This window comes from Parambassis ranga, chromosome 15 (genome assembly GCF_900634625.1).
Source record: "Parambassis ranga chromosome 15, fParRan2.1, whole genome shotgun sequence".
Taxonomy (NCBI): domain Eukaryota; kingdom Metazoa; phylum Chordata; class Actinopteri; family Ambassidae; genus Parambassis; species Parambassis ranga.
In genome coordinates, this window is record NC_041035.1 from 19,580,407 (window position 1) to 19,604,580 (window position 24,174).

Here is a 24,174-nt window from a genome sequence, read left to right on the forward strand (position 1 = left end):
ATAAGCACAATGCAGCGCAGTTTGGAGTGTGTGTTCACATTTAGATGACTGCAAATCCTGTTTGATTCTCAATTACAATTATTCAAACTGAAAAATGACCCATGACGTGTGGATTGTGGTACCTGAGGTGTAGCAGTGATCAGTTCTTGTCACCTTCCATCCTCCGTTCAGCAACAGCACGTTTATATCGTGCACATTTAATCTAAAACTGGCAGGGGAACACAAACTGAGCTTCACATTCAACACGTGTGGAAAAGAGGAGTCCATTTTTAAATGCTTCATTTCTTATTTTTATTAATGGTCTGCAGATGCTCCACATCCCTCTGGCCAGCTTGGAGCAGTGGGTGATTTAAACACTGCTGCACATCCAGCGCTCTCTCTTTTTTACACACACTAAAGAAATGACAAAAAACATCTGAGGCTGATCAAACACACCCACATGACAAGAACCACAGTTTAACAAAGGTTTGTGTTTTATTTAAAATCTATCACAGCAGAGCTTGACAGCTCCGCCTGAAATCAGAAAAGCACCGATTCTTTCTGCATCTACGTTAGGCTTCTTTTTATATATATAGATATATCCAAATGACATTCTTCAAAAGAAAAAAACTGCACATAAATCCCTTTTTGCTTCTGCTTTTTAACCAAGCAAAATAATAATCCCGACGGCTACAGACACACACAAAGTACTTGTGCATTTAATCCTGCCGATACATTTGGCCTCAAATAAATACACCACGTTTGGACACAGAGGAACAAACCATCCCTCTGAGCTCCTCGTAGCAACATTCACACCTGATATCTCAAACATCTTGAAGAAAAAAAAACAAAAAATCCTCATGCCGGCTCTACACAAAACACTGACAGCAGAGCAGGCATATTGCACATTGCACACACCGTACGGTTCAAAGTGCTGCACCGATCTCATCAAGTCTCTTCAAATTAAAAACAGGCTTTATTCCTTCAGTGTTTTTTGTTTTTTTTTTTTAGATCTGTACATCGTATCTCTTCCTCACAAACATGACTAAAGCTCAGAAAAGTCATCTGTCAAAGCACGGAGCAGTGCAGGAGTAGTGCATGCTGACTTGGTAAGCCCTGTTGGGAATGTTAGACTTCGGATCCAGTGAGGCTGTGATGGTTTGAGTGTTGCCGTGTTGGGGGACGGTGGAAGCCGGCAGGCTGCTGCTGCTGCTGCTGCTGCTGGAGTGGCTGAGGTAGGAGGAAGGGCGGTGGTGGTGGTGGTGGTGGTGGTTAGGGGCCAGGCCTGGCTGTGGGGCCTGGCTGTGGGGATACTGCATGCCGGGCCGGTGCAGGTACTGTGCCACAGCGACTGTCTGGCCTGAACTGTGGTACACTGTCTGGCCCGGCTGCTGCTGCGTCTGCTGGCACTTTTGTTTGTTGGCTTCTTTGACATCACTCTCATGTGTACTGTGGGGAAAAAGGGACAAAGAGTTGCACTGTTGATTAGTGAAAAGAATCAAAGCTGTAAGATGACGTGTGTCGCCGCAGTTTGGATCTATACATGGTGGATGAAGCGTCCATGATGTCACGTAAAATGACTTCTTAAAGTAAAAATTCTCTGTTGTGCGACTGTCACAAAGTAACAGTGTTAAGTTTTATCATGGAGGTCTATGTGTATTGGAGGCATCCCCTAGAGGCCGTGGGGAGAACTGCAGTATTTGACACTTCCACACTGGCTTCAGTCCTAGCAGGAGCTGCTTGCATGACATAATATATCATCTATTATCCTGCACGGCATTGTTTATTTTCAGTACATATCAATAGTAACGTCCTGTTTACTGATTGTCGTGATAACGTAGATACACACATGAGAAGCTTCTCGGCACATGGGACCAGGTTCTCCCATGTGTAGCCCGTGAGGTTCTGCAGTCGAGGAGGCCATGTTGGGGACAGGTGCAGGATGAGGCGTGAGGCGGCCACACACGCAGCAGCCACCAGCGAGGGCGCAAAACACAAAAACACGTGATCTGAGGAGACACAGAACAATGGCCTCAGAGGTCATATGGGCTTCAGAAGTAAACAAAAACACACTGTGTGTATTAAGTGTGTGTTTCTGCAGGAGCTTCACACCAGTCATTTGCTTTCTGCGGCAGCTGCACTGGGCTATGAGCTAAAGCAACATGCAGTGAAAACTAGCTTAAATCCTGCTAACTAGCTTAGCAGTGCAGCAATAAATCACTGTTGTCATAGAGTAGTGCACTAAAGAGCCCAATGCTGGAATGTGTTAATGTTTTAGCATTAGCAGATGCTACAAAGCAGCCATAGGTTTCTCTGTGCAAAGGATTGTGGGTAAGTACAGCTAGAAAAGCATATATGAGGTATCATTTGATCTGACCAACTCTAAATGTTTTTAATGTGTTATTTCTACACAAATCCACCATGAAATGCATCGTACCTTGCAAAGAAACCTCCAGGAAGTAATCGGCATACTTGGCCATGTACAGCTTGGTCTTCTCCATGCAGGTCATAGGCCAGCCGTCGTGCAGGTCTCCCTCGTGGACTGCGATGGACAGGTAGTACTCTATGAAGTGCGCGGCGGTGGGGAGGTACAGGTTCCACTGGAAGGTTTCCAGCAGGAGGAGCTCCATGTGCAGCAAACCCTGCTTGGTCACAACCACGTTCATGGAGCTCATGCAGCCCAGGCCGTTCAGCGACTCCAGCTTCGGAACCCGGTCCTCCCTTTCCTCAAACTTGCCTGTAGCATGAAGAGAAAAAAAAAACCCCAGATCTGCGATGATGCCAGTGTGGCGCATAAAGAAGACGCTTGCTGAGCTGCACACTCACTGGCCAGAAGAAGACATGACATTGAGACCACATGAAGCTGCTGCATGGTGACGTCATAGCGGTCCATGAAGAGGTCCAGGAGGTAGACGGCCAGGTGTCTGGCTGCGGGGCAGAGCCGGAAGTGGTTGCTGACGATGGCTATGAGGTCAGCAAAGTAACGCCTGAGGTTGAGCTGAGGGGACTGAGCTTTGTAGGAGGGCAGCTTGAGCTCCTGTTGAAGAACACTGGACATGTCAGATCCAGACCACGGACACACACTTCACTCAGTACCAGTCATAAGATGGGGTTAAACATTTTAGGAGAGATATTTGTTTTAAAATCAATACTCTGGTCCTATAATCACAGCTGGTGTGCAGTCTAAGTGAACTGTGATCTTGTCATGGTGTCTCACTCACTTTGTATCGCAGCGTTTGGTAGATATCTGCAGCCAGTTGTCCTTTCCACCATTGGTCCTCTAGCTCCATTTAACACAGTGCTTTGGAAACCTCTGAAAGGCAAAAACCGGGACAGGAACTCAGATAACTCTTGGTGTGAAGCTGTCCCTGCCCCCTCTTTCTTTTTTTTTCTGACACTTTCAAACTTCGGCCATTTAACTCCACACATCAGAATAGCGGTGGTGGAGGAGGTGGTGGAGGCAGCACAGCCGCCTCCATTCATTGTGTTGTTTTAATGTCATCCGGATGTTCTACGTGAACGTGAGGCTGCTGTCGAAGTGAAACTCACCCACTGCGCACATGTAGTGAATGTTACGGGCACTTTTCTTCAGTCGGAACCAGCCGGACATGCTTTGCTCGCACTCGTTGTTGTAGTGACTGAAGCTCCTCGACTCAGCAGCACGAGTTCAGCAAACACCACTGCTGCGTTCAGGGGCCGCACGAAAAATCAACTTCAGTCTCCAAATCTAACTTTCTGTCGTAAAACTAGGTCTGTATGGTTTAATAAGTTTATTTCATCAACACACATCAGTGTTACAATTAGAAAGGACAAAGTTTGATACAAAAATCACGTGATTTGATTGATTTAATTTTGATTGATTTGATTTTGTCATTATTTTTTTTTTAAAATAGTCCTTATATGATGAAAACAGGCATGTTTTTTTATTTAGTTCCATCATACGTTCATCATATAATCATTCACAAAACAAAGTTACCTTATATGATTTTAGGAAAGAGGCTTTAATGGTTGGAGTAACAAAACATAAAAGAAAATGTAAAAAAATGGACTGATGAAAATACTTCCAAATTTCTAAAAAAAAAAAAAAAAAAAAGAAGACGAAGAAGAAGCGATTAAAATTGTTCTGACACTCAAATTACAGACGGTTTATAAAAGAGTTTACAAAGAGCAATCTGTTCATTCCGCCTGAGTTACGGAAGGAAGGCCACGCCCACTTCCGGGGTCAATGCGGAAGTGTCTTAAAATGCAGTACCGCTATTGGCCAGTGAGGAAAATCCGTCCATTCAGTCATAATGGTGTCTACATATTTTTGTTCTTGTCTTTGTCCTGGTGGTCTGAAAATAATTTGATAAATAAAAAAATATTAAGCCTCAAAGATAAACCTGATTGACACGTTTCTCCACAAATCTCTGACAGGTTCTTTGAAGGCTCAGACACCGCTGTGTGCTCGTTGTTTGGATTCTGTAGTGATAGTAATGTTAGCTGCTGGACTCTAGAGCAGTGGACGGGTGACGAATCACGCTTCTCCATCTGATGGATGAGTCTGGGTTTGGCGGTTTGGCGGAGAACCGTACTTGTCTGACTATGGTGTGGGTTGTTTTTCAGGAACCAGGCTTTGGCCCCTTAGTTCCTGTGAAAGGAACTCTGAACGCTTCAGCACACCTAGAGATCTTTGTGGGAACAGTGTGGAGATGGCCCCTTCCTGTTCCAACATGGCTGCACACCAGCAACAAGTGTTACAGTAGACAAGGGATACTCTGCTCACAGACAGCACTGACACACGTCTGTCATCCATCCATGTGCTATTATCTGTAGCAGTGGCCATGGCTTTGATTCTTGTGGTGTTACAGGTGGTTTATTATTGTTTTGAGGACTATCATGTCCTGCTGAAGGTTTCCTGCTGACAGGGATTAATCATGTCTGTTGCTGTTGCTGCTTAAATGTGTGAAATTAAGGGATATTTTCTGCACTTCGTCTGTCTCTCAGGTCAGCCTGACCCCCCGCCCCCACAACCTACTTTAGACGAACAGTATAAACACATGTGTGTGTGTGTGTGTGTGTGTGTGTGTGTGGATTTGTAATTTTTCTGCATGTGTTTTTCCCACAAAAGAAGCCCTGCCTGTTAAATTTCATGCTGACAAAGTTAATTAAATGAGAACGAGTATAAAATGGGTCAGTTTGCCCCGGCAGCACAGCAGCACTCAGTTTGACCTACATGGGTTAAAGTGACATCACAGCCCCACAATGGTCTCTGTGGAGGAGAGAGACGCTGATGTATAATGCAGAAAAACTCATATCATTAAAACATCAAGTCTATAAAGCATCTATCCAGAACTACAGATGAATTCCACCTGCATAGAGCCAGTAAATAAATACATTTATCAAGTGCTTCTAAAGGATAAAAGTATTCTAGCTCCTCTCAAAGGCAGGTATATGGACAAAAGTATGTGGACAGCCCACCGCTGTCTGTGTGTGCTGATTTTTCTGGTCCGTTAAGGATGATGAAGGGGCCTAAATCCTCATTATTTGCTCTAAAGCAGCATTTATTAGTCACTGAATGCACATTTGGAACTGTTAGTCTGGAAACAGGAACAGTTTCCACTGATGTCTTCATCAAATGTCAGAATTCATTGATTGTTTAATCATGGACAATCAATCAATCAATCAATAATGCAAACACTCCTCTGCTGTAGATCCAGTCAACTACAACAAACAGACCAGCTGAAGCTGTCCACTTACTTTTGGCCACATGGTGCATCTTCACACTATCATCAGCTGTGTCAGAACTATGGACCAGCTGAACAACATCCTGTAGAACACCCCACAGAGAAGCTCCTGAAGCTCGGCTCTGCAGCTCACACTGTGTGTGTGGGTGCAGGGCTGATGCTAACGGCTCTGTGCTGAGCCGGCGGGTAGCCTCGTTCCTAATGGACTGAACCATCTCCCAGGGGAAACAAATGGAGCTCTGGAGGGGGGGAAGGGCGTGGCTGACATGCTTTCAGGGATTCTCCCCCCGGATAGGATCTGCTCAGGAGTGTGAACACACACACACCACGGCTCTCTCAGAGCAGAAGGTAGAGGCTGGACTCACATTCTGGGCTTAGTTTCCTTCAGTGGGGTGCTGTTGACGTCTTCAGTGACCCACCTGGTTTCTGTATCTGAGCCATTGATTTGTCTGATGTTCTGTTGACAGGACAAAGGTCACTCTGCCCACACACACTCATCCACATGATGAACCACTAATGACATAATGACACATACCTGTGCTGGATTATCACTCAGCAGGGTCCAAACCCTCCAAAATAAGAGCCTTACTAACATCATCAATGGTGGGTTAATGTCATTGATGAAGTCCTTTAGAGTCCCAAAGGACGAACTCAAGCTTCACAAGAAGTAAAACACACCTGCTTAGAATAACGATTAGAGACATTATCGCCAAGTGAGCATCAAAAAGGGAACAAAGGCTATTTTTTATTATTTCATGTGAGGCGTGTTTTTAACAGGACTGCACAGATATCAGCTTTAAATTAAAATACAGGCACTAAAATGTCAGCGGTGTGGAGGCTTCATCAGAAACTGACAGCAAATGAGACGAAGCAGGTCAAATAACATTTCACAATTATTTAATCAGGTTAAATAAAACCATAAATAAACCATATTAATACCATAATAACTACAGGAAAGGCCCTCATACAGTATATCAACATAAGGCAGTCGGCCTAATGGGGAACTTATATTATGTAAATTTCTTTATATTGTGTATTTTATTTTTATTTTTAGCTGTTTCAGTGGAATTTGAAATGGTTGTGTAGCCTCATCTATTTAGTTTTTATAGTTTTTTGTATTTATTTATTGTTTGTTTACGCTCAATTTTAATAAAATAAACAATTTAAATGGACGTACTTGTCGTTACTCGATTTGTATCTGTATCATCGTCCATGTTGGCTCATCATTGATCTACAAATGAACTACACAAATAAAGACTGATTGATTGAAAATGACAAGACAATGTCACAGAATCAAACAATGAGGATAATTAATTTGTAGAAATACTTAATACTGACTTAAGGGGGAAATGGTTTAATCAATGTGTTATTTCTACAATATTCTTGGTTGTTTGTCATCATGCTGACAAACGTGAAATATCCACAAAGCCACACAGTGTGTGTGTCTGTGTGTGTCTGTGTGTGTGTGTCTGCAGGCCCGGGACAGGACGGAGGCACCAGGCTAAAGGCTAAAGGAGCTCAGAGGCTATAATCCCCGGATGAAACCATCATGGCTGCCACTCGCTGAGCTGTCAAGCTCTCCACAAAAGAAAAGGTAAAAAAAAAAAAACACACGACACAACTACACCAACAAACTCCTGCTTTGTGTTTTAAATCCACCGCCCGGCGGTTTTTGTTCGCATTAATAACTCGATGCAACATTAGAAAAGCGAGTGTGGTGTAACTTTGTTGCCCCGCTTTGTATTCTTCAAGTTATTCCGTCTTTGTGCGTCACGTTAATTCAAATCAGTCGGAACGCTGTCTCAGTTTTAGCAGTTAGCTCGGATGCTAAATAAACCGCATGTGTGTTGTAGCGAAAGCAAAGCGGCTGTAATGTTTACTACTTGCTGTAGTTTGATCGTAACTTAATTCCCAAGGCAGTCGTTCCTCGGTACAAAGCCGAAGTCTTATCACTTTGTTGTGGTAAAGTCAAACTGCACAATGGCTGCACGATTAATCTGCTGCTAAAAAGTGCTAGCTCAATCTGCTGGAGGTGCATTTGTTATGTTATAATGCTGAGTTTTTTCATTGCGTGTTAATATGTGTAATGTGCGGGTTATGAAGTTGATTATTAAACCGTGCAGGTGAGATTTTAAGCGCAGCTTCCCGCCTCAGGTGGAAGATGAGTGTTGTTTTTAGGTAATGAGTTTAGCCACAGGTAATATGAATCATGATCAGCAACAGGTGGACTAGTAGCATGCAGAGCAGGGCAGTGAATGCACCACGCTCTGTGGGTTAACTGCAAAAACTCTTGATAAAAATCATCCGTGTTGTTGATTGTTTATGTTTCCCTGGTTTTTCAGAAACCTGGAAAAAGCATGGATCCGGTGGACGTTTGCACAGCTAGCTCCACAGGAGATAAAAAACGGCGCGTCAACAAGAAGAATAGTGTTTGGCAGAAACGGCTTCACCTCAGGAAGACTGCTGTTCGGCCCCCAGCTATGCAAAGCCAAGATAAGCAGCACGGACCAAAGAAGATAGCAGAGGAGTGGGAGCGGAGCACAGCGTGGCCTTCATCAAAGAAGAAGCCCCCCCAGGAGACGCGACAAAGTCGGCGCAGGACGAGTGACAGAAACACGCTCAGGTTCACATGCTCGCAGTGCAAGGACGGCGTGGAATACCTTCCCAGAGACTTGGTGAGCCACTTTGAGGAGAAGCACAGAGGCAGCCCGCCGGTTTTCTCCTGTCACACATGTACCTTTAGTACACCTGAGTTCTCCTACTTTCAGGTTCATCTTCTAAGCCACAAGGACACGTTTTCTGGCTGCAGCATTTGTAATGACGGCGTTCAACGCACATGGCCTGAGTTCAGTTCGCACCTGACTATGTGTCACTGCCTAAATGGCAAATATTCATGTGAAATGTGTCCAAAATTCTCCACAGGGGACGTTAGAGGATTTTTAGAGCACATATACGTACACAATTTGGAAGGAACGAATGATCTGCCGCTGCACATAAAGGGTGACAATCAGTTGGGGCCGAAAACAACCACTCAGACCTGTCAGCACTGTGGCTACGAGGCATCTCAGAAATGGTTGATTACAAGGCACATCAAGGCTGTCCATGTATGCCAGAATGGCAGCCAGAGGAAGAAGACGGCGACAGAGGCTCATTCCATAGCAGTGAAACCAAATGACACCATCCCCAAAATAAAGTCCAGATTAACAAGAAGTGCAGTTAGGGAAATGTGCTGGCTGACTCAGGACTGCCTTTCTCTGCCAGGCAGAGAATTCCTGGATAAATACTGCCACCTGTCAGATCCACAAACAACACTAGAGGAGACGCAACAGTTTTTAATGAAATCTGTAGAAACCGGTGACCAGAAATGGACCAATGCTCTTAAAACTGTTTTGTCAAATGTCCCGCAAGATATGAATCTTCACCCGAAGTCGGAGAACGGGCTGATGTCGAATTCATCGGATCTCACCGTCCTCACCGTCAAGAATAAGATAACTGTAGCTCAGAATGGCGCCACGTACGCCAAAAGGTTGAAGATGATGACGTCATCGGACAAGGACGCCGTCTCTCCGCAAAGTGCCGACGATGATCCTCAGTGTGCGGTCGACCTGAACGGATGTCCGTCGGATTTGATTGATCGTACACCCGAACACAAACTGCACAGTGACGTGTTGCAGAATGAGCCATCTGAGCGCGCTCACACGCAGGAAAACAGGGAGAACCAGGAAGTGAAGACTGAACAGGAAATGGAGGGGCCTGTGCACAGCGATGGGATTCATGTTTTCAGTGATTTGAAGTTGGCGACTGAGGGTGAAGAGCAGACAACCGTTCACAAAGCTCAGCCGAAGAAGAGGAGAAAAACGCGACGGTGGAAAAGAAAGACCAGATTCAAAAAGGTGGTCAAGACTTCGCCAGGACTGGTTTTAAAGCTGGTGCTGAAGAAGAATCCTGTGAAGGAGAAGCAGTGGGTGTCACAGAGCCCTTTGTCTGAAGAGATAGATGGCCAACATGGAGCGCCAAGTCCTCAAACAGCAACAGAGGAGGAGGCAGTTCTTCAAAACTTGCAGCCAACAGAAGAAGACCAGAAGAAACAGACAAAGACGGACCCATCAGAAGCCATTAGTTCACCTCAACGGTCAAATCCAGGAGAGGAGTTTAGCACTAAAAACATGATGGAGAGCACGGTTCTCATGCTCGAAGACAGGCCATCGATAGATAAAGAGGTGCAGGAGGATGCAGAGAACTCCGAAGTTGACAAGAGCAGATCAGCTGGTCGGACAAGCCGGACAATTTCAAGGGCTCCATCGGTGACTGATGTAGAGATGTCCCCTGAGAACGCACGAACGCCTCACAATGACACCAAGTGTCATGAGTCAGGAGATGGTTTAGCCATTAACGGAGCAGCGACTCCTCTTTCCCAGCCTGCTGTTATATCACAGGGTAAGACTGAAATGACTCTGTCTACACACAATGGTCAAAGGATTAATGGGATTTTCTTGGCATGCATTTGGTTTAAATGTTGCATTCAGGTGCATTCAGTCATTTTTTTTCCACCTTTTTTTTTGCAGATCAAATAAGCGTGAGAGATCCCTGCTCCGTCGTCTCAGCAGAGCAAAGTGTAGGAGGAGTGGCGGACAGAGAAGTGCCTGCAGACTCGTGCTCAGACCTCGTCAGCAGCGTCCATGTGCCTGCAGGAAAAGCCATCCAACACCAGGCCCCGCCAGCGTCTGGGCGTCGCTGGCAGCCGGCCCCAAAAACCCTGGTGAGGAGCCTGAAATTAGTAGCCATAAATCCCTGTCAGCTGGTAAAGCGTCCAGCGGGAAACCAGCCTGTTGTGGTGCTAAATCACCCAGATGCTGACATCCCCGAGGTGGCCAGGATCATGGAGGTGGTCAACAGGTACAGAGAGGTACAGAGGGTGGTGCTGTCACGCCGGACTCTGCGGGCTCTGAAAGGGTTAGAGCCAGATACAGACGCCCAAACCCAAAACTCTGTCCAGGAGAGGTTCACTTTGAAGCTGAAGTTTCGCCGGCTGAGCAGGAAAAAGTATGAAATCGTGGGCGCGGAGTCCCCCGGCAGGGACGCTGAGGAGAAGAAGAAGAAGTTTTGCTGCTGGTTTTGCGGCCGGCTCTTCGCCTGTCGGCAAACGTGGATGACTCACCGGCAACGACACCTGATGGACTGGAACGGGACAAACTGTGAAAAAAACTCTTGACTGTCGCACACACTGGATTTAAGTTTTGAAAAAAAGCGACTTTGCAATACAACAAAACAACAATGAGAAGAGGTTTTTAAAGTCTTAAGTACGATTGGTTGTTTTTGAGACGAATCCTGGAGGGATCACATTCTCAGGGTGACTTTTTTTACCTGTCATCTCTCTCCTGTTCCGAGTAGCTTGATACAAACTTTTTGTAGTTTAGTAATTATTTGTAAAGCCACGAGGACGTGGCGTCATTAATTAGTCCTTTGTACTGTTTGTATATTTTGTCTACACAATAGCTTTATTTAAGGTGATTTAAGTACACTGTTATAAAATCTTTTATAGAACACTGTAATATGTATATTTGCCATACCATCTGTTTTATGGATCAGTTTATGTACGGGTAGGCTATACAGTGTGGTAGCTGTCATATTTATGTTTTTGGAAGGGGATGCAGAGACCCACAAGTTACTCAGATATACCAAAACTGTGTAATAAGCTGTTTTATTCATTTATTTATGACTTTTAGGTTTATATGCTTCCTTTTGGGCCGTTAGAAGAATCAATGTTTTGTTGTATAAACCTAGAATTCTGGTTAAATATAGTATTAACTGTCATATTTCCTAGCATTCAGTGGGAGCTGATGTCCCTGAAGACACGATTAATTTCCATAAATTTGTTTTTTGATGTGACTGACTCGACCAGAATCATCTCGATTTTTCAACTACATACATGTTTTTTTCCTTCCTCAGTGGGTTTCCTCTCCTTTGACTTGAAATGACGATAATCATTGAATTGCACTATGAAAGGAGGATTTTCGATTTTTCCGTTACCTCACCTTTTCAGGCCCAAGCCTTTGACAATCTCAGCTGTGGCTCGACATTTCCTTATGCAGCCGTGATCCTTCAGTATTCACAGCAGCTCCTCTGTGTGTGTGTGTGTGTGTGTGTGTGTCTGTGTCTGTCAGTCAAGGACCATTGGACAGATGACCCTGTAGAACCCCTGTCTCTTAATGCTTAGATGTTTTATAATTGTACATAGTCCCACTGGAGGTACTGTAAAAATATGACCTGAACATTTTCACCAAGTGCCTAGGAATTATTATTATTATTATTATTATTATTATTATTATTATGCAGCACATGTGCATGAGTATGATAGCATTACATGGAGAATAAATGAAACAACTTGTCAGTTTCCTGATGGCATTTTGTTGTGACTGAAGAAATGAGCTGTGCAACAGAAGAGTTTTATTAAAACAAAATATACAATTTCACACAAGTGCTTATTTTGCTACACGTGTCTCATTTCTCACATTAATTTCAATACCCTGACATTAAAATGTTTTTTAATAACCTTAATGGTGCTACTTCAGCAGCATTTCCACTTCCTGTCCATGTCAGTGTACTAAAACTGGCTGCAATTCACCTAGAGGGCGCTGTTAGAGAGTAGGAGTGTATGGTACAAAAATAATTAACCCCTGCTAACATTTCATTTAATTTTTGGCCAACTGAACAAAACTATTGTGTTAACATCATGAACTTTACAGTTTTTAGCTCCATAGGACCCCACACATTATGAACTAGGCCTGTCCCAAGAGCGCCCCCTTATGGAACGAGAGTCAGTGAGACAGTGGGCCAAAAAAAAAAAGTCAAAAACACATGAAAAATAATGTACAACAGGAAGTATCAGCGTAACGACAAGCAAGAGATGCTGTCAATATTACTTCTGTGATGCTTCCTCTAGGCCTGGTGCATGATGGGAAGCCCTGATCAGCCCTTCCACACCTGTGGAGGTTGACTGCTGTGCTTGTTTTGACACAACACTCATGTTTGGATTAGCACGTAGCAGCTGTGCAACTTCCTCTGAACCGAGTGACTCTGTGATCAGTTCATCTACGGCTTCACAGGGTAGCACAGTTTAGTGGCGTCCTTAGAGTTGTTCTGGCTATCGATCAGCACCAGGGGATTCCTCTGGTGGTTCTCAATGATGTGGGACACGCTGCTGAAGTGCTGCATAAAGAGAAGGAGAGCGATGAGTTACAGGCATGCAGCCTGGCATACTGTTTGGTTCTTACCCACAATCCTCTGCACCAAGGAACGAAGCTACATTACATGACCAAGCTGCGGACATGAGGCAATATTAAATAATAATAACCGCAGCAGAGCGTAAGCCGCCATGTTGGAATGTCACAGTGAGTCTGGGAAATAAAATCCCACAATGCATTGCTCTCACATCTCAGAGACATACAGCTGGCAGTGATGATGCAGAGCGACTGATTGATTTGATTGAAGTGTTTTCATTAAGCTACCTGAAGAGATCAATACTCAGATCAACCGTTGAAGGACGCCAACATGTCTGCCGTTCATCTTTACATAAAACCCTCGTTAGATAAATTAAAAGGAACAGTACCTCCTCGCCTCTCTTCTCCCTTCCCAGTGCGTACTGCTGGATGTTTGGTATGCAGCGGATGGGGATGTTGTACACTCGGCCTTTGTAAAACACCACCAGTGTGTAGGGCTGCTGCGCGTCCTGACCCGAGCTCTTCCTCACCATGAAGGCTCCGTCCTGCAACAGAACGCTCTCACACTCAAACCCAGCTGAAGAAAATAAATGGGAAACTATCAATCAACCATCACTGGTAAGATTCTCACTTTGTTTGTGTGCATTAAGCAATCGTCAGCAGTCTTGCGGTCGCATGCAGAAGCGTACCAGGGTTTCTTGATGACGTCTGCGTCCTGAAATAAGGAGGAAAGCATGTAAACCAGCATGATTATCTGATCAGCTGTCAGAGTATACACACACACACACACACCTTATTAGAGTCCAGGGACCCATTTTCAGCAGCAACACCTCCTCTCTCAGACGGTTCTGGAACAACAACAAACATCTGTATCATTTCACGTTAAAGCACAAAAGGTTTGTATCCATGACGACGAGACAAGAAGGAGGCGGCACTTACTGGTGAACTGTGGAAGAGGGATTCTGTGACAGGGAGAGCCCGCAGAGAGAGCAGAGCACAGTAAATATACAGCAGAGAGCTGTGATTAAAGGCAGCTTCCCACCAGTGTAAACAGAATGTGCTGTGCTGTGTGTCTCACTTTGGTCGTTTCAGGTCCAGTGTGAAGGCTTTGAGAGGAGGTTTCTGCTCCGTCTGCACCACAGGTAGCGTCCTGCCTGTAAACAAGACAAACACACCGGAATGAACCTCTTTGCTGTTTTTTCATTTGTACACTTCTTCCTTCCTCTTTTCAAATGCTACATATAAATAAAACTTACTTTCCCTTGGTTTTAAATCTGGCTTCTGCAACACAAGTCATTCAGCATCATAAATCAATGTGGGTAACTTCACATTTGTGTACATAATTCTTCATAAAAAGACATGCTTACCGACACCAGAGGGGGTTTTGGTGACTTACTGAGGAAAACAATCCATGAATTAGATGCTTCATGTGTTAAATATGAAATATTTTGAAGTGTGAAAGCGATGCTTACTCTCTGGGTAGAGGTTTGGGTAGACGCAGAGGAGGACGTCCCTCTGAAGGACCTGTGGGGACAGAGCAGTCATGAGTGGTGCTGACCTCTAGATGGCGCACCTTGGTTCATGTTAAAGGTCTTCAACACTCACCATCAGCGTCACAGACTTCATATTCATCTTCATCCGTGGGCTCCTGCACCTGTGAAACCACAAAGTCTTCCTGAGTCTGTCAAACACACAGTTTAAATGGAGCTCTGCACACTTACAGGAGGAGGAGGAGATCTCCGCACGTTCACCCTGAAAACAACAACAACAACAATTATTAGTGTAAGTTTTTGCAAAAAGATGATTGGGCTCTCCTGAAGTGAATGCTGGTACCTGGGGCTGGGCTTCGGTGGTAAGGAATGTGACTGTGGCTGTGGTGCAGGGATCGGACACAGTCTGCAGGACAGAGGCAATGAAATGTAGGATTTAGTCATTAGTGTCATTTTACCCGGAACAATATAACAAAAAATTAATGATCTCTAATTTGTTAACATTTTGAACTCTTTTGGGCTAAAATAAAAAACAAAACAAAAAAAAACATTCCAGACTGACCTGGTTGCTGGAAGACTTTTGGTTGAGTTCTCCTGTAAAGATGGAGTCACATGTTATATTCCACATGCAAACATGCCTCATAAAACACATGTAATTAGACTTAAACAACTCACCGCTGTATCTGGGACTTCATAAAAGTCTGAAACTTAAGCAGAACAGACATTAGATCTGCAGAAGACTAATGAAAACAACCCAACACAGGACCAACCTGGACCTCTGACCTCTCATGTAGCATTTTGTCCACTGATGCTAGCAATGTTAGCATGCTAACGGCAAAGAAACGACTTCCTGTCTACACAGTATTATAGCTTATTAAAAAATGGTTGGTTAAAATTAAACGTTTGATAACGTCACACGTAAAAACGTCATATTTATTTATATTCAGATAAAAAAGTTTTTAATTTGTTGAGCGCTTGTTTTCTACTTAACGTATCAGGTCACATGGTCTCGATGGTTGATGACGCGAGGACGTAAGTGGCGGTACGGTGCACGACAGGTGCGTGAGAGAGAGAGAGAGAGAGAGAGAGAGAGAGAGAGCGCAGACCGGAAGCAGCTAATGGTCAAATTACGAAGTTGTGAAGAAGAGTTTATAGTTGTGCGTGTTTTAGGGCGTGGCTACGTCAAGCTGCAGGCTTATCAATTGTAATAGTAACTTCTCTCCGAAGTTCTGTGCTCGTTAATTACGTGAACAGGCTAATTAGCATAACTGCTACTACTGCTAGCTATAAAACAGCTGGACATGGCGGGCTGCGGTCGACTGTTCACCACCTAAAACAGCGGACTGCATGGACAGGTAGCCACCACCAGAGGACCAAGCAACACTGACAAAGGTACATTTAAGCTTTATTTAATTTTTCTCAAGTGTTTGGTCACCAATTTCAAAAAGATATTTGTATAAGGAGTGTTTTCTTTTTCTTCTAAGAGTTAAGAAGGTGAGCTGCTAATCATCAGCCCTTGATGAAGTGATCAGCAGCTGTGCAGACCTCTATAAAAGCAGATGTTTTGGCAGTTTGCTGCTCTGGAGCATCCAGGTGTGTGCTAACACAATGCCAAGAGGAAAAGAAGCATCTGGCAGCTGCACAGCAATCTGGGGAGGGTACATCTCAGAGTCTACAGGCCTCACTGAGCAGGTTATATATTAATGTCCTTGACAGCACAATTAGAAGACCACTGAACATGTTTGATTGGTTTGGAAGGAGAAACACCTGTGGAACAATGTCCTATGGACAGATGAGACCAAAGTGAAGGAGTTTGGTCGTGGAGTGTCTTGTGAAAACCAAACGCAGCATTTTAGCAGAAACACCTCACACCCACTGTCAAGCATGGCGGTGGAGGGTGATGATTTGGGCTTAAATTAAATAAGAAACCTTTATTAGTCCCACAATGGGGAAATTGCTTAAGGCAGCCCAGCAAAGAGCGCCATACACCAGTGAGTACACTGGAGGCTATGCAGGTAAAGTGCCTTGCCCAAGGACACACAACAGTGACTAGGGAGGAGTTGGGATCGAACCACCAACCTTACGTAGAGAAGATTGAAACAAGGCGTCTGGACTTGTAGAGTTTTCTTGAAGACGTTTCACTGCTCATCCAAGCAGCTTCATCAGTTCTAACTGTAACAGGTAAGTATGGAAACATTTAGTGCTATTGTTTATTTAAGTTTTACCCAGACCCACCCACATAGGTCTGTAACCACATATAAACCATGTTTCCCCACCAAACAGTTAGAACTGATGAAGCTGCTTGGATGAGCAGCGAAACGTCTTCAAGAAAACTCTACAAGTCCAGACGCCTTGCTTCAATCTTCTCTACGTATGATGACCTGGATGACTGAGAATCTTCATCAACACCAACCTTACGGTTATTGGACAACCCTGCTATACCACTGAGCCACTGCTGCCCTGTTTTGCGGCCACAGGACCGGGACACCTTGCAGTCAGTGAGTTGACTATGAACTCCTCTGTATACCCGAGTGTTCAAGAGGCAAACGTGATCTGTGTGACAGTTAAAACTTGGTGGAAAGCTTTGCTGTGCAGCCTTTCCTTAACTGTTGCATAATGACTTTTGTTTCAAAGCTAATGTTTTTTTTAGTAAATAAGGACGTTTGTATATTTTAAATTAACTATGTTGTTTAGCTGTAACATCATTGTGCTGGGATGACTATACTTGTGCTGTATTTACCTGGACTGGGTGAACGCTGTGGAGGCAACATGGGATGACCTCTTACTGTTCTGTTCCCGCCTTTGAGCCCAGGTTCTGAAGAGAGGCGTGTGAAGCATTAACTCTTTTCTAACTTATTTTATTTTCTGAACTTATGGTCATAGTGATATTATATTATTATTATTGTTTCTCTTACTGGCAGGTGGATTTTCTGCAGGTTCCACATAGTTGTCATCTTCAGTATTAGCATCTGGATCTATGTAGTCTTCCTGTAAGATGACATTGCATACTGGTTTGTAGGTGTATAATACATAGACACTGTGCTATTTAAAAGCAATTGAAGTAGCTTTACTTCATCACTTGGCGCGTGGCTGGGCTCAGGGGGCAGTTGTTTGGAAGGTTTCGCTGGGCGGAGGGGCTTTCTGGGCAGCCGGCTGGGCCGGTTATGGCAGCTGTCTGGAAAGGAGAAGCAGAAGCAAAAACAGGACTTTAGCATTTGCATAAAGCACAGGTCTGAGACCTGCCGTGTGTTGTGGCTAACGGTTCATATTGTGCCTGAATCTGTCTAATAAACCTAGTTACACTTCTGCAAGAAGGATCAAAACAGGACAGGAAGAAACACTGTAGAGTTCAGGTAGAATGAAAAAGGTCAAGTAACGGAACTGACCAACATATTCCCCTCTTGGGAAGGGAACAGAGGGAGTTGGGGTGAAGACTCTGTGGCTGGGAGGAGGCTCGTAGCTGTCGTCCTCATGGGGATCAGACATGTCATCATTATCCTGTGAACAGCACGCATGTAATGTTTCAAACAACACCTAAGACAAAAAAACAGCTGTTTTACTGAACTTACATAATCCGGATCAGACTCTTGATCATCGCTTTCCCTGTTGCCACCTGCAAAGATGAGATCTAAATGCATTTCAGTACAAAGAGGGGGGAAAAACACCCAAAGATATTTGAACCTGAGAACATTTGTAGAACAAAGTCTTGACTTGAGTAAGTTCCTCTGTAGTGAAACCAGTGAAGCATGTCTCCTCACCTCCACAACAATCGAGTTATCGAGTGTTTTTATGGTTTGAACAGAAACGGCAAACTATCAGTCATATTGAAGCATTGTTCAGTTGCACAAATAGTCTTAAACACTGTATGCTAAGCTAACCTGGCAGTGACGGGTGAAGAAGGGCACAAAAAAAATGAAAAAAATGTGAAAACAATTAAATTAATTGTATAATAAAATTGTACAAAAAATGGCAAAATAAATGAATGTGATCCAATTTAAAACCCTCTTTAATGACCTAGATAAATGATAAAGTGGACTGAGGCCTCCGTTCTTACCTCTGTAGTCTCTGGCAGGAAGGTTTGGAGCTGGTTTGGTCTTCAGTCTGTTACACACAGAGACACAGTGATTAAGGACACATCCTCGGGTCAGTGTGGTGGTCTTATTTTTATTTATTGAACACATTCGGGGCAGGTGTTACAGCGAGAGCAGTTATAAATGTCCCTCTGTGCATATTTTCCAGACAGGATGAGAGTTTCTCGGTTTCTGTCAAATCGTATGTGTCACTCTGTGTCCTAATGTCTTATGAGGACTCATTTCAGGAAAGGAAAGTGAGAGCACAGCCATCTGTTTTGGTTATTTTTGGTTTGTGTGTGTGTGTGTGTGTGTGCCTCTCTCTTATTCCAACGGTTGTGAAAGAGGAATTGGCATTGTCCACTGATGCATGTACACAAACCACATGGAACTTTTTTTTCTGTAGATCACCAGAGTTCTCACAAAGACGCCTCCACTGACCTTCTTAGTTTGTTAAGTAAGCTGCCATCATTTTTCCTGATATCTTGAACGATCTTCTGAAGTTGCCTGTAAACAACACAGAGTTCTGGCATCATTTTAGTCAAACATTTATCAACTAACAGACTGTCTGATAAAGGAAACATCGTCCTGAGCCTTTAAAAGGATGCATTTTATTACACTTTCATCTGTTTTGTTCGCACTTTTTGTTGTGAAATAAACATTTACTGACATAATTTTGTGCAAATCAGTTTTAAAAAGCAATAAGCTACAAACCCTGAGAATAACAGTGAGAAAGCCGTGAGGTGAAACTTCTTACCGGATCTTTGCTGTAGCAGGAGCAGCAAGTTTACCTAATGTGTCCATATTCATGTTTAATCCGTTTACATTTATTTTAGGCCTCTCGACTGTAACGCGTGCCGCCAGGTCTGTTCACAAAATTGTAAATGAAGCTGTGTTTGTCATGGAGGGGAGGGAGTTCATTCTAGCTGCCTGTCACTTCTCTTTTCCACTCCCCCCGCCACACACACACACACAGACGGACAGATTTAGCATTTTCTCTTGCAAAACACCTCTCTAGACATTTTCAATTCCACCTCTCTAGAGGTGGGTACATGTGACTACGTTCCGAGCACTTAGCATGGCCATGTTTTGTAGCAAAGATCTTCTGCTGGCATAATTCATCATCTGATCATCGCATCGTTTGCCCTCCTTTTTGCACAGAGTATTTTAAATCATTGGTCGTTAACGAGTCACTTTTTTTAGCCGTAAAAGGGAGCTAGAGTGTACGGTCATGAATGTGTCACAGGAAGTGTTGTAATCCTAAGTATATTTAAAAAATGTCTTTCCTGTTTAACATTGATCGGTCAGTGGATGATGAAAGATGTTTGTGGTAAGAAATTAAGAAAAGTACTGAAGAAGCAGTTATAGATGTTCTAACGGAAGCATCTGCGTATGATTCACAGTGACAACAGACAGCCCTGTAGTAAAGCACAAATCATGCATGAGAATATTAGAACATCACTTTACATGACTGCTAGAGCAGGATGTCACTGTTGTAGCTGCTGGAGACGGAGAAGCAGATAAGTCTGATGGTCACATGAGAGGAAAAACAAACTGCCGATACACAACAGATACACATCTGTCTTCAGTTTTGAAGATTCTAAAAATATCTGTAGTCAAGTTTAGAGTCATTTTTTTATAAATTTAAAAAATGCCATAGAGACATCACACAGCGCCGCGTTCAGTCCTTTGATTTGACACACTGGTGTGTGTGTGTATGTATGTATATGTATGTATATACAGCTGAGGTTGGTTTATTCTTGCATTTATTTTTGAACCGTCCTGCTGTGATTGACTCTTCCAGTCCTGTAGTTTGGTTGTATGTGTACAACAATAACACTGCAGCGACTGACAGCTGCTGTTCGTATAGAGGAACAGCGTCTTCGTGCAGTAGCTTGTAGAACTTCTTGGTTTAGCCAAACACATGACCAACAGGAAATGGAAAAGAAAGGAAAAGGTCAGCGCTGACACACTGAAATTTGTTGTTGCTATTTATACCAAAAAAATCCCAAATTAAATCAAATTCTTCAAGATGAATTATTTAATTCAAAATCAAAACGTTGATCTTGGAAATGTGTTTTAAATTATTATTATTATTTTAAAATTTATTAGAAAGAGAATTGACATTAGTTAATACTTAATATTAAATAACAATTATTCTAATACACACACACACACACAATAATACACACATTATGAAATGACTTCGTAGTACTTATCTTAATTACTTAAGTAGATAAGTAGCCTTTTGACCTTTTCTCTGTTGTGATTCATAGTAATCAGAAATAGATATTGTGGGAGGCAGGCGGGGATAATGACAGATATGACAGATAGTTGTGATGATTTTGTAACTTACGGCTGCTGGATGAGAGTGAACTTGCTCATGTCACAGTCGGACAGGTTCTGAAAACAAATATCAGGGAAACGGATCGTCAAAATGGGAGGCTTCAGAGACGACTGAAGGTCAGTACTGCTCAGCTAACAGTAGATGGCAGCATCTCACAGAAGGCCATTCAACAAGCACTTTACATGTAATCCTCATTTCACAGCCTGCTGCAGCGCCTTGATCTCCGTGTACACTTGTATAAGGCAAGTGTGTTGTTGTACAAGCCCACCATGCTTCAGACACACACAGCAGAACATCCAAACATAGGATTATACCCAATATACCCATGAAACCTCTTCTGTGGCTTTTAGAATAGAAGAGAATATACTTTATTAATCCCTTTGAGAAGGTCCCTCAGGGAAATTTGGGTGTCAGCTTTATTGTGTCAGTGACGGCATAGTAAGTATTTAAATCACATTTTCCACTTGCAGCTTTTAAACATCATACGACAACGCTCTACAAAGCTTAATGTAATGTGAAGTTTCCGTTTTTACCTAGATCCTGCACATAGATGGCCCCCACTCTCACTCCTGTTCATGTGGGGTTGCATGTTATAACAGAGAAAACGACTTGAATTAAAGTTTAAGGCGTTTGCTCCTTTAGTCCTTCATAGTAGGGCAAGATAACCGTGTCAGAATTCAGCAAACCAGCTGTTGTGCCATGGAAACTCATGCTTTGATCGTCCTTTTGTAATAATGAAAGTGACTTCCCCACACACACAGGCAGCCTCACACAGCTGGAAGCTGTCTATATGTGTATCTTAAAGGATTCCAGGAAAACATTTCCCCTTCAGATGTTTGGAAATGTAGCATAAAATATGTGTGTGTGTCAATTTCAGTGGTTTGATTTGACCGACATTTAATCATTAAACGCTACAGGCAAGTTGGCAGCTTGCCAGAAATGGAAGAGGAACTTATTAGGACTTATTACGATGAGCTCACAGGATAGGAGAAGTAAAAACCACCACCTCCTGACACCTACTTAACAACAAAACCACAACATACTTTCCCAAACTGACAGCTTTATTTACAGTCATTACTATTTACAGTGAAACGAGTACGGATGACTCGTACCGTCTGCAACCTCATTTGCATATTGCAGCTCTTTTAATGCAGACAAGTGGGTTGGTGTGTGAGAGTGGCTTCAGATTTATAGACTGAGGACCATGAATACATACTGACAGCATGCAAAGCTTTACTACTTTGGTTTAATGTTAATCGGCCCGTCATTGATGGGTGGACTTATGTTAGCAGACAGTAGCTAACAAGTTAGCTAACTAATGAGCCAGAGCACTGGCATCATGAATGAAGGACATGATAAATTCACAGCATCCAGTCTGAACTCTCAGTCCAGCATCAGGCTACAGTCCTCTGTCTCTCTGCCCGCAGCATTCGAATGTCTGTCCGGTTTGTTTACATGGACCAAAGACACCCTTCGATCATTCATGCTACTACATACACACACAAACACTCTTTGATGAACAAAAGTGATCAAAGTCAAACCTGTACTCTCACTGTCTGGCCTCAGAATTCTCACACCCACCTTCATTTTCTCAAGATTACATTGCTGTACTTCCCTTCCTCAACTCAAAAGTTCTTCTCACACCTCCATCAAATTCTTCAAATAACAGATGACAACACATCACATCACTCTGTGTCACCTGTGTTAGGATTACTGTTCTTTACATTCTCCGTCAAACATCTTTGTTGTCCTATAATCTGTGACTGGACTTCACTCAAGTGATGTTTGCTGTGTTTTCTAGTGGCACTTAGGCAGATATTGCAAAATTAAAACAAAGTCAGACAGTGTCTCACCATTATGGGTCTCATATCTCCATATTCCATGCAATCTCCTCTACAAAATGATGAAAGTTAATCTCTACTGACAACGTTTTATGAAGAAATAGAAGTAGAAATAATACAGTTTCATAAGATTCATAAGATTAGCTTGTAGACTGCATATGGAAATAGATACAGATGCAGCATGTATTACACTGAGATGAGTGATATTAAAGCAGAAGTTGCAGTAGATTTACCAACTTCCAGCAGAGACCCTACATTTACACAGTGTGTGGGAAGTAATGCAAGCGCCTAAGTTCACCTTTTCATATCCTGTAAACTCTTCTGTTTAAATTTTGTCATGTATAAGTCACGTATAAGAAACAGCATTTAAAACCAACAGATGCAGCACTTAGCTCATTTCTGATGAACTCACCAGAAGTCTCTGTCCGTTCATTTTCAGTCTGGTTACCATGGCAGCACATTCTTGCATTTTGTTCTGAGGACAGTAAACACAATAACTTAATTTTCATCATCTAAATCAACTTTAACTCCAGTATGTACATAGAGGAAAGGAAACATGCCTCACAGAATGAACTACTGAACCTTTAACTAGTCAGTCGATCAGTGTGCCTCCTCGGTGTTTCCTCGCTGGATTTCTTAGGTTTTCTTGCACTCACCTTGCACATAAAGAGGGCTACTTGTGTGTGGTCCCAGCCCTCACATTCCTCTCTGGATGGCAGGTTCATGTCTGACCTCAGCAGTGTGCACTCGTTGAAGCACAGGAACAGACTGACTGAGCCGCACGGCCTCAGCAGGAAGAAGCAGAAATGGAGGTGTCACCATATTGAATGCACATTCTCCATTTCTCCCTCTCCCTCATCCACATGAATGTTCTCTCAGACTGTACTGAACCATCAACAGAAAGGAAACGGAGACTTCCTTAAACTCAACCTATAAAAACCAAAGTGTCATAATAGTGGAACTTGATTTCACCTCCTCTCTTCATTTACTGTCAGACGGTCATTTACTGCACATGCTGCAATACATTCAGTCTAATTTTAAAGGATGTTAAAACAAAAATAAACTATGATCTCATCTTAAATATGTCCTATTGAGTGGCAGATTGAGTGCCCTGTTTTACTTTAAAAGGGTGTATAATGGTACAATCAAAGACCCATTAACAGGTGTTGCTGCTCAGACTGGAAAATCCACTAACAGACAAATCCAGACAGGCGGATTGTGTCGGAAAGTTGGGGAAATTCAGCATTGTTACTTTTCCCAGGGCTGTTCTGTGCACAAAGATTACTCCACAAAACAAGTTATGTAACAGGCTGTGAGGTTACAAAGGAACCAGCTGAAGGCCTCTCTCACATAATGTTAATGTTAATGAATCCAGCATGACTGAACATCCACGGTGTGCACGGCAGAGCTGTGATGTGGACAAACCCAGAGGACCACTGGGAGAATATTCAGTGCACAGATGAGACCAGAATTGATTTGGCTCGAATGAGAAGCCTAATGT

At 43.2% G+C, this 24,174-nt stretch overlaps 3 protein-coding genes across 9 annotated transcripts; 1 reads left to right on the forward strand and 2 right to left on the reverse strand.

Annotated features, from left to right (window-relative positions):
* Positions 1–976: 976 nt before the first annotated feature.
* ccnj (cyclin J) lies at positions 977–3,655 on the reverse strand. 2 transcript variants are annotated; one of them, XM_028423619.1, is made up of 6 exons: positions 3,529–3,655; positions 3,201–3,292; positions 2,806–3,016; positions 2,417–2,716; positions 1,829–1,988; positions 977–1,428 (listed from the first exon to the last, which is right to left on the reverse strand). In XM_028423619.1, exons 2-6 carry the CDS (start codon positions 3,267–3,269, stop codon positions 1,041–1,043), a joined length of 1,128 nt encoding a protein of 375 aa, XP_028279420.1. In that variant the 5' UTR covers positions 3,270–3,292; positions 3,529–3,655; the 3' UTR covers positions 977–1,040. The 2 variants fall into 2 exon arrangements, with proteins under 2 accessions (XP_028279420.1, XP_028279421.1); XM_028423620.1 differs by lacking the exon at positions 3,529–3,655 and having other exon boundaries at positions 2,806–3,029; positions 3,201–3,295.
* A 3,583-nt stretch (positions 3,656–7,238) lies between these two features.
* On the forward strand, positions 7,239–12,178 carry znf518a (zinc finger protein 518A). The gene is made up of 3 exons (XM_028423066.1): positions 7,239–7,299; positions 8,048–10,142; positions 10,271–12,178. Exons 2-3 carry the CDS (start codon positions 8,063–8,065, stop codon positions 10,915–10,917), a joined length of 2,727 nt encoding a protein of 908 aa, XP_028278867.1. The 5' UTR covers positions 7,239–7,299; positions 8,048–8,062; the 3' UTR covers positions 10,918–12,178.
* On the reverse strand, positions 12,136–23,560 carry blnk (B cell linker). 6 transcript variants are annotated; one of them, XM_028423072.1, is made up of 25 exons: positions 23,256–23,368; positions 23,086–23,148; positions 20,842–20,888; positions 19,243–20,745; positions 18,927–18,992; positions 18,470–18,516; positions 17,985–18,043; positions 17,802–17,913; positions 17,487–17,590; positions 17,331–17,403; positions 17,156–17,230; positions 15,091–15,122; positions 14,978–15,009; positions 14,759–14,821; positions 14,647–14,677; positions 14,531–14,579; positions 14,398–14,449; positions 14,293–14,320; positions 14,182–14,206; positions 14,004–14,079; positions 13,865–13,887; positions 13,718–13,773; positions 13,557–13,640; positions 13,315–13,470; positions 12,136–12,914 (listed from the first exon to the last, which is right to left on the reverse strand). In XM_028423072.1, exons 4-25 carry the CDS (start codon positions 19,293–19,295, stop codon positions 12,798–12,800), a joined length of 1,413 nt encoding a protein of 470 aa, XP_028278873.1. In that variant the 5' UTR covers positions 19,296–20,745; positions 20,842–20,888; positions 23,086–23,148; positions 23,256–23,368; the 3' UTR covers positions 12,136–12,797. The 6 variants fall into 6 exon arrangements, with proteins under 6 accessions (XP_028278873.1, XP_028278874.1, XP_028278870.1 ...); XM_028423073.1 differs by having other exon boundaries at positions 17,985–18,028; positions 23,256–23,364; XM_028423069.1 differs by lacking the exon at positions 19,243–20,745 and having other exon boundaries at positions 17,985–18,028; positions 23,330–23,560.
* Between the last annotated feature and the right edge of the window lie 614 nt (positions 23,561–24,174).